This window comes from Belonocnema kinseyi, chromosome 8 (genome assembly GCF_010883055.1).
Source record: "Belonocnema kinseyi isolate 2016_QV_RU_SX_M_011 chromosome 8, B_treatae_v1, whole genome shotgun sequence".
Lineage (NCBI taxonomy): Eukaryota > Metazoa > Arthropoda > Insecta > Hymenoptera > Cynipidae > Belonocnema > Belonocnema kinseyi.
This window is the reverse complement of record NC_046664.1, coordinates 10,446,835-10,457,033: the sequence shown is the minus strand read 5'-3', so window position 1 is coordinate 10,457,033 and position 10,199 is coordinate 10,446,835. Positions and strand designations below refer to the sequence as shown.

At 29.3% G+C, this 10,199-nt stretch overlaps 1 protein-coding gene across 1 annotated transcript; it reads left to right on the top strand.

The window, feature by feature from the left end:
* Positions 1–584: 584 nt before the first annotated feature.
* On the top strand, positions 585–9,736 carry LOC117178837 (kielin/chordin-like protein). Its single transcript, XM_033370337.1, has 7 exons — positions 585–719; positions 2,132–2,372; positions 6,214–6,314; positions 6,513–6,626; positions 6,705–6,860; positions 8,713–8,766; positions 9,342–9,736. The coding sequence occupies exons 1-7, from the start codon at positions 638–640 to the stop codon at positions 9,515–9,517; spliced, it is 924 nt and encodes a 307-aa protein (XP_033226228.1). The 5' UTR covers positions 585–637; the 3' UTR covers positions 9,518–9,736.
* Positions 9,737–10,199: the final 463 nt, after the last annotated feature.

The window sequence follows — 10,199 nt, the reverse complement described above, 5'->3', positions numbered from 1 at the left end:
ACAAAGATTGCTTTTTTAAAATTATCTTTGATGTTAATAAATTATTTGTGTTAAGAAGTAGCTCTTCCTTTCTGAAAAAATAATATTCGCTTTTGCCGACCATTTACGAACTAATTTTTTTAAACTACATAACTATAGAACACAAGCGCATCTGGCTTATCTCTTATCGGAAAGTAGAATTTGTATTCTGTCCTTGAGGCTGTGCGACAGGAAAATTAATTCCATCTCTGAAACAAATGATGCAGTCAGTTTCTTGAAATAAATATTTCTTAACACAAGGAAATTTCTGCAAACTATTATTTTTCGTGAACTTGAAATGATATAATCCTCGAAGATGAATAATATAATGTATGATTTAGAGAGTAGAAGTCAGATTGATACGGTGTGTTATAGTTCAACGACAGTTTTTACACTAATCTTGACAATTGCAGAGCTATCAAAACTAACTTATTTCCTAGATTCCATCTTATTCACATTTACGTAAGTCAACATTGATAATGTGTTGAAAAATAAACAACTGTCTCCCACTATTATGATTCCCCTCCTTCAAAATATTTTTTGTAGAGGCTTTATATAAAGCTTATTTTCTTGACACCTAAGAATATTCCGCATATGCTGTCTAACAATTGTGCCAACAATGGTTAAACGCAGTAAAATGGGTTTTCTTTTTGAGATATGTTTGTGTTTAATTTTTATTGTGTCTTCTCTCGCTGAGAAAGGTGAGTTCATTTAAATTCTATAAACATTGCAAGAAAAATGCAATACTTTATCTAACATTCCTGTTGGGTATCCTATCAGGCTCTAGTGGAGAATCTCTTTCTTTTAATTAATGTTGAATTTAAATATGTTGCACTTAAATTAGAAATAAATATACGTTTTTAAAATCTTTTTTTTAGTTTTATTTTAAGTAGTGTTATAAAATGCATTTAAAGAAAAGGTGTAAGAATATAACCAATAATAGCCTTATTAAGTTGTTTATTATTTTTCTCTACATTTATTCGTTCATTTCTTGCAAGATTTAAGAGGAGGGAACTGAAATGTATTGTTTAAAAAAAAATGCAAAATATGTATTTTTTAAATACTTCTTCGCGTGCTAATAGAAGTTTTCAAACGTTATTTTATAACATAGGGCAACGTAATATGTATAATTTTTTCAAAATTGTTTAATGATTAAATTTTAATATAGAAAATACAGTTCCTTTTTGTGTGTAAATTTTCGTATGTTCTAACAAGTTCTTAGAATAAAACATAATTTTTTCATTTCACAGTATCTTTCACCGAATTTATATTTTCAAAAATTAACCTTCTGATATTTTTTGAAACTTCAAATGCAATGAGTAGTTCAAAATATTTCAATAATGATAGAATTTGGTCAATTTTATGCTTCAGAGTGTTTTTTTTGCGAAAAAATACTAGTTCAGTTAAAAAATGTGAGATTTCCTGATCTCCAAACGTCAAGTGTTTCAGCAACTTGTTAGCATTAATTATTATCTCACTAAGTGAAAAGAAGACGAAAAGTAAAAATTTTCCAAAAAACCCCGCAAATATCTGGCATTAATATACATTAATATACAGTAATAATAATTTGTTCAGACAATTATTTTCGATAAATTCTATTAATTATTAAGTCACTTTAAGTGTAAAATAGACAAGTAGTTAAAAAATTCGGAAAAATAAATAAATAGATTATATGTAAGAATCTAATATATGTATAAGAATCTTGTTATTAGTATAGAGTAGTATTTTATGTATTAGAAATAATCTGCATTAGAAAAATTGCAAAAAAAAAACTTACCGTGAAAAACTATCAAAACCCATTTTTTGACTTACGGAATTTTTTGGGACTCTATCGAACAAACTTATGGGGATGATAATGAAAAAATATTTTTGTTTTGTTTTCTATGGCTAATTGCGAAAAGAAATGTTAAGTTTCAACTCGATTTAGATGATATTAGCTAATCCAAATAACATTTACAAAAACGTACCTTTGGAATCAATCAAATAAGAAATGAAAAATAATAAGCTTTTATCAAGCATAATATAGGCTTAGATAGGCTTAGAAGATTCGGAAAGGATTTGAAAAAAGTTCATTATTTATCATTCCTTAGCTTTTACTAATGTTTTTTTAAAGAATGCGATAAAACTAAATGCCCGGGACCATTAAAATACTACGAGGATGTACGTTGCAAACCGATTTACAAAAATCCAGAAGACTGTTGCGCTGTGAAGTACGATTGCTCGCATCTTGAAAGTAGATCTCCTAAAAAATGCTACTTAAATGATAATGTTTATGAGATGGGAGAGAAACTGAAAGACGAAGATGCTCTTGCTTGTGATATTGGATGTTTTTGCGCCGAAGGATACAACGGAAAGTAAGCAAATTAACATAGCTCGTAAACAAGTATTGCCAGGGTGTCTACTATTATTATTATCTTATTAGGCCAGCCCATTTAAATCCCGACTTTATTAGAAGTCCTCAAATTTGCCTAGAAGTTTGGTCAGGAGAGAAGAAAACTGCAGAAAACCGCCTACCGAGTTCAGCCGTTTAATGTCTAATGTCAGTACAAAAGATGTCCCGAGAACGTCCATGTCTTTGAGACGTCTTTAGATTATTTTTAGGATATTGGACGTCTTAGAGACGTTGATTGGCCTGGCATAGGACGTCCTAGGAACGTCCCAAGGACGTTCTTGGGATTATCATAGTATTTTGTCCACCGGGCTCAGCGTCAAACCTCCCGCTCGACATTTTATGGAATCAAACTTGGCGGTACCTGTGTAGGAATTTGGCGAAGAAAACTGTACTTGATCCTGTAATGGAACCTGTAAAGGAACATTTGAATGGTTGAGTATAAGTACCTGCACAGGTTCCATTGCGAAGTAAATTGAGGCGCGGATTAGATCCTCTACAGGTTCATGTGTAGGATCATGCTTCCTATACAGGTTCATGTATACAGTTCTGAACAAGTTCTTAAATGTGAATCCGGATTTCAAACTGCTCTATGAAGGAACCTGTACAGGATCATTCAAAGTTTATCTTGCACACAGGTTTATTTGCAGGATTATGTACAGTTACCTTCGCCAAAATCCTGTACAGGAACGGTCAAGGTTACCTGTAAGGATTCTTATAGTGGTTCATGTTTAGGACCCTGAACAAGTTTCTGTTCAGGAACCAACGCCTCAAATTCATCTGTGAAGATACCTGTATAGGATAATTCAAAGACTAGGTAGCACACAGATTTCTTTGCAGGATCATATACAGTTTCCTTCGTCAAATTTTTGTACAGGAGCAGTCAGGATCATATTTGCGGGTTCCTATGCAGGTTCCGGTATATGATCCGGAGCAAGTTCCTGTACATGAACTTGCTTCTAAAATCACTCTGTAAAAAAAACTGTACAGGATTATTCAGAGGTTAGCTTGCATACAGTTTCGCTTGCAGGATCATGTCCAGTTTTGTTTCTTCATTTTCTGTGGAGGAACCGTCATGATTATGTGTACAGGTTCCTGTGAAGATTCGTGTCCAGGAAAATGTCCAGGATCCTCCAAAGTTCATGTAAAGGATGAACATGAAATGTTATGCCTTGAAATGATTCCATATGATATGCAAAGACGCTCAAAAATGTTTCATTTCCCTTGCCCTTTCGGTACACCCTCGCTTCTTACCCCTACGGTAATAAATTAAAATAAATAAAGGACCTAGGGTAATAAAATACAGTGAAACTCTTCTATAGCCCCGATTTTGGAGCTGACGGTGGGCAGGAACTAACTTATTATAGCCCGCTCCGCTTTTGTTTGTTCATGCCTGAGCGCTCACCTGAGTGATAACCGCAGACCACGCGCACCCTGCGCAGCTCCTGTTACACCTAACTGTGGTGCGGCGTCAATTCTCGGAAGGGCTATAGAAGGGAGGGCTATTGAAGGGTTTCACTGTAACTGAAAATATATTCTGAAACATTTCCCAACTCCAACACATAAAATTGGATGTCTTAAAATATTTCCATTTGATGATTTGATGTATGAAAAAAAATATACCAAAAATTATTTTAAATAACTAACTTCGAAGCCTTAAATGGTTTGATTTGTTATCCAAAGACACAAAAAAAAGAGTTTCTACCCTTCAACTCTCCTGAAACATCCACCTTTCCTACCTATAAGATATTAGAACATTAATTAAGACTTAGTAGAAACTAAAAAAAATTAATGATTCTGATGATATAATGATTAAATTTTGAATTGTAAACACAACAAAATATTTTGTAATTTTTAAAAGATTCTGAAATCTTTACACGATTTAAATTCTTTTTAAATCTTTTTAACACTCCTAAATATTGTTTAAACTCTCGTATTTGTTCTAAAACTTTGTAATCTTGTAAGATTGAAACATTTGCCTTTAAAATCTTTTATATAAATTTCTATACAAGTTCTTTTAATATAAAAAATTATTGATAAATTTTCCAAGAATCTTGAAAAAAGTTTTTTGTTTATTCTTTCAAAATTCTTAAAATTTTTCGACTTTTTTTCATTAAAACCTTTAAAACATTAAATTTTGATCGAAATTTTTTGAAATTTCGCATAAATTTCTACTTCTTCTAAGTATCTTTAAACATGATTGCTGTTTTTTCTATTTTCTTTTAATTCTGCACAATTAGAAAAATTGTCTTAAATTCTTTCGGATTCTGTTTGACAATTTTGTAAAATATTTGGAATTTCTTTAAACATTCTCTTACAATTAATTAAAAAAAAATTGTTTACAATTTTCCAGGAATCTTAAAAATAGTTTTTCGTTCTATTAATACCCTTAAAAATTATTGATTTTTTTCTTCGAAATCCTCGAAAACTTACATTTTGTTAAAAATGTTTAAATTAAAAAAAAATATACAATCTTTTAACGCCTCCAAACCTTCTAAATATCTTTTAAAATGATTCGATTTTTTCCTGAAATAAACAAAAAAATCGCGTAAATTTCTAAATCTCCTAAATATTCTTTTGAAATGTTTGCATTTTTCTCAGTTTATTTGAGAATTCAACATAGGTAAAAAATTGCCTTCATGTCTTACGGATTGTTTTCTGCAATTTTTGGAAATCTTTTAAAATGCTTTAAAATGTACACATGAGCATTAGAAACTTTTTTTTATTTTCATAATACCTTTGAAAAATCTTAAAAAGCTTCGAAATTTTGTTTGGAAATCTTTAAAAACTTATATTTTGTTGAAAAATTTTGGAAATATTCATATAGTTTAAGTAATTTTTAAATCTTTTAGAAACTTCTAAACCTTTTAAATATCTTTTAAAAAGATTACAGTTTTTCCGAACATAAACAAAAATTTCGCATAAATATTTAAATCTTCTAAAAATCTTTATAAAATGTTTGATATTTTTCCTATTTCTGTTTAAGTTCTGCCTAATCAAAAAAAAATTACTTTAAAATCTTCCGCATTCTTTTTTCGATAGTTTTGGAAATTTCTTGAAATGTTTTTAAAAAGTCTCTTAAGATTGATTTTTCAAAATAAAAAATCATTTATAATATCCCAAGTAATCTCAGGAATAATTTCTTGGTTTCTTAATACCTTTCAAAATTCTTATAAAGCTTCAAATTTTTTCGGCATCTTCAAAAATTGTCATTTTGTTTTAAATTGATTGAAATATTTAAAAATTAAAAATTATTCTTGAATCTTTGAAAAACTTCTAAGACCTGTAAATACCTTTCTGAATTCGATTTTTTCTAAAAATTAAGAAAAAATTCGCAAAAATTTCTAAATCTTGTAAACACTATTTTCAAGTGTTTAGTAATTTTCCTACATTTATTTCTAAATTTTATATAATTAGGTAAATTGCCTTAAAATCTTTAAATTCTTTTTTGAAAATTTTTGAAATTTTCACAAATCTTTTGAAATATTCTCCTAAAATTGATTTAAAAAATAAAAAATGATTTAAAATGTTCACATAAAACTAAAAACATTTTTCTTATCCAGTTGAATACCTCCAAATTTAACATTTCCCAAAACATAAAATATTATTCTAGGTTTAAATTTATATTCCTTGTAACTTCCAGATTTTTCGGATTTTATCCTTTTACGGATTTTATTTTAATTCCCGGCTATTTCCCGTTATCCCCAGTTCATGGACACCCTAAATTTCTTATTCCTATAAAAGTAACATAATTTTTATGTTCCTTAATGAATAATTTTAATAAAGTAATTTAATTTTTGCAACAGTGCTCATTTCATATGCGCAGTCGTTGATTGCTTCCAGAGACCAAGACCTGGTTGTTCAATGGTTCATTATGGTAAACAATGCTGTGCAACAGAAGTGTGTCGTAAGTATAATTAAGTATAATTATAATTAATTATTCCTCTTCCGATTTATCATAGAATTGTATATAAACATTTTAATTGTTTCCTCATTAAACTTTCTAAAAGACGATAGCAATACAATAATTATTGATAAAAACGTATTATTCCGCTTATAAATTATCACTAGTCCTTAAGTGCAATTAATTAAACAAATATTTTAGCTGACAGAGAAAAAGTAACCTGTACTGTTGATGGCAAAACGTACAAAGAAGGTGAAGAGTTTGAAGCTAAAGGGGAACCAAATAAAAAATGCGTTTGCATGCCAGGATATGAAGGTGAAATATTATATTCAGTTTTAAAAATAACAATCTTTATACTAAAAAAGTTTAAAAAATTATTTTTTCTCTTTGCAGGAGAAAATGCAGAACCATATTGCTACGTTCCATCGAAGACCAAGAGTTATTGTGGTACTGAATTGAGACACGCGTCTGAGATCAGAGAAAAATGTGCACCAGTTTATTATTATGAACAATCTCCCGAAACTAGCTGCAGCGTCTCATGGAGATGTCGTAAGTATTTTTTTTTATAATTAAAGACTTCCCAGCTTAAAAATTTCTCAAATCAGGGAAAATAGAATGATTTTTCACCAAACTAGGGGAATAATAGGGGAAAATTCTTTTAAATAGAAATCTTGTTGGGACTATAATGAATTTAATATCAAACTCTTTAAATTTCAAAAGTTTCAAACCGTTCTATTATGCTATTTCAAGAAAAAAAGTCAATTAAAAAAAATTTTGCCATAAGGTGGCTTTAACGAAATCATTTAATTTTCTACAAAATAATCACGTTTTTAAAAGAGCAGTTGAATTTCAAATAAAAAAAGATTTATATCAAAATTGTTGAATTTATAACCTGCAAAGATGAGTTTTCAATCAAATGGACGAATTTTTAAACAAAAAAGATTAAACGATAAAGATAAATATAATTTTCTACCATAAAAGATGAATTTCCAATCCAAGTAGACAAATTATTATCAAAGCAGTTGCATTTCAGACAAAAAATTATTATTTTAACAAAATTGTCGAATTTTTAACAAAATAATTAAATGTTCAACAAAATAATTGAATTTTGAAAATTCTAATCCCGAAAGTTGAGTTTTCAACAAAAAAATTATTTGCAATCAAGAAAGATGACTTTCTTACCAAAAAAGAATTATTTTCTATCTGAAAAGATGAATATTCAACAAAAAAGTAGACTTTTCAACAACTAAATGCATTTTTAATCGAATATTTACATTATTAACCTAATATATTAATTTTCAATTAAAAATAATAATTCCCTGTCAAAAAACGAGTTTTAAGCAAAATAGCTTAATTTTTAACTATAAAAGTGAATTTAAAAAGGTTAATTGTCAACTAAAAAGATGAATTTGCCACCAGAATGAACTTAGAAGAATAATTTTTTAGAAAAAGACGGGTTTTCAGTAAAATAGCTAAATTTTCCACCAAAGAGGAGAATTAAAAAAAATGTTTAAGAAATGAGATAAAATTTAACCAAAAAAATAAATTTACAACTAAAAAACATAAGTTTTTAACAAACAAAAAAATGAATTTTTCACCCGGGGGATTAATATCCAACCCAATAGTTTAAATTTCAAGGCAAAAACATGAATGTCATGTGAAGAAGTTGAATTTTTAACAAAAGAAGATGACTTTAACTAAAACGTGGAATTTTAAACAAAATATGTGATTAAATTTCTACCAAAAAATTAATTTTCTTTCTCTAAAGACGAATATTCAAGAAAAAACTTAAATTTTCAAGATAAATAAATGAATTTTTATAGAATAAGATTAAATTTTCCACCATAGAGGTAAATTTAAGAAAAAAGGGAATTTTCAGAAAATAGTTAATTTATCAACAAAAAAGGTACATTTTTAACTAGAAAGAATCATTTTCAACCAAATAGTTGAATTTTGAAGGCAGAAACTCGACTTTGTTATACTACAGTAAAATTTTTTATCCGAAATTATGAATTTTCTACAAAAACCTTATTTTTCTATGAATTAGTTATTTTTTGAAATAAATAATGGAACTTTTTACCAACTAGTAGAATTTTTAACCAAACAAAATGAGTTCTGGAACAAAAAAAATAATAATAGACTTTTCAATCAAAAAGAATAGTAATTCTAATCAAGTATAGTTGGAGTTTATTATTGGGCTATATAAGTTAGTTAGAATAGAGAAAAAAAAGATAAAATAGAGGAAAAGGGACAGTTTCTTGAAAACAGAGGAAAAAGAGGAACTATTTTAAAAAAGGGTTGCAGAGGGGAAATAGGGGAAAGAGTGTGAAGTCTGGAATTATAATTTTAAAGTACTATTGTTCCCTTTCAATGATATTAATTAAATATATAATTGTTTCAGAAAACAATAATGATACCCTAATTCCGAGTACTGAGAACAGTGAAGGTGAATCTGGTAAGTATCAATTTTCAGTTTGCGATGGCAATTTATTGATCGACGAAAAAATTGAGCTTTATAAATTAATTTAATTTCGTAGTTTATTTATTTTTTTATTTTCCATTTGAAATACTACTTTTTATTACGTTTCTTAGCTTTTTCAGACGTTAATTAAGTCATTAAAACCTCTTCCTGTCTTACTTTTTCTCACTTACTTCTCCTACGTTTTCGCAGGTTCCCCGATGCACCTTACTTCTTCCACCGCTACGTCCCCCTCTCTTTACTTCCCCAGTCTTCATTTCCCCACCCTTACTCACGCACACTACCCTTTTAGCCTTTGGCTTTCAACCCCCCACTTCCAATTATTTCCCCTACTCCCTTTCTCTAATTTCCCCTCACTTGTACTACTTCCCCACTCACAATTCCCCTACTTCCCACCTCTCATTTCTCCTCTATTTTCTGCCTCTCATTTACTCTCACTTTCCCTGCTTCCCCTCTACTCATTTCCCCTCCTGGGGGATACGGAACCCTAAAAATTCGATTTTAAAAATATCTAATAAGGAAACTATTTAATATCGCTCTATTTTTTACAGATATTTGTAAATTCGGTAACATCGTAATGCGAATTGGAGACGAACTTAATCAGGCTACAGGTTACAGTTCTGTATGCGTCAAATGCAAATGTGAAGTTCCACCTACTCCCACTTGCCAACGTCTTCCTGATAATGAATGTGACGTGACGGTTCATCCTAATTTTGACAATTACTAATCGATGTATATAACATTCCGAATTTTAATTTAAAAGTATATAAGATTGTTAATGCTTCTACAATTTATCTTTCGATTATGATAATTCACATGTATGGCAATATGAAATCATGTGCTTTTTTATTTTGATTTGATTTTTTTTCGACCATTTATTTGTGAAGTAAAATTTTATTTTCTCAATAACATGATAAATTATATTTGTACATTTTTATCGTTAGTACTGTATTTAATGAAAAAAACCGCCATATATATATATACACAGGGTTGACACGCTGGGGCTTACATACACGGCAAGTTGAATGCTACCCGAGTTGCACAATAGCAGAGGAGAAGCCATTATACAGGGGTATTTTCATATTTCGCGCCTTCAAGGTTTCATTCGGATTGGCCATTCGGTCAAGTCCGTACATCTGCGGATCAAGTTTATAATAGTTTCCATGATTGCGTTCGAAACTTCAAACGGATACAAGTGTCAAAACAATATAGGTTATGTTATATAGTAATTAAAAATAATAAGTGTTTAATTAATAATGAAGTGAGACATGTGAACTGAGAAGTAAACGTCATTTTTTTTGTGCCAGTAACATTATAGAATGGCTGCTAAGTGAAAAATACTATAAAATAGTAATAATATTCTGTGCTTCCAGTGGGCGAAGAGTGAATGGTGTTTAATGCTTATTTTT

What these genes read in the sequence shown, in the direction of transcription:
- LOC117178837 (XM_033370337.1), top strand. Translation starts at nt 638, where the DNA reads ATGGTTAAACGCAGTAAAATGGGTTTTCTTTTTGAGATATGTTTGTGT. An exon ending in CTGTGCAACAGAAGTGTGTC is followed by an intron (nt 6,315 to 6,512) that starts GTAAGTATAATT and finishes CAAATATTTTAG; the next exon opens with CTGACAGAGAAAAAGTAACC. An exon ending in TTGCATGCCAGGATATGAAG is followed by an intron (nt 6,627 to 6,704) that starts GTGAAATATTAT and finishes TTCTCTTTGCAG; the next exon opens with GAGAAAATGCAGAACCATAT.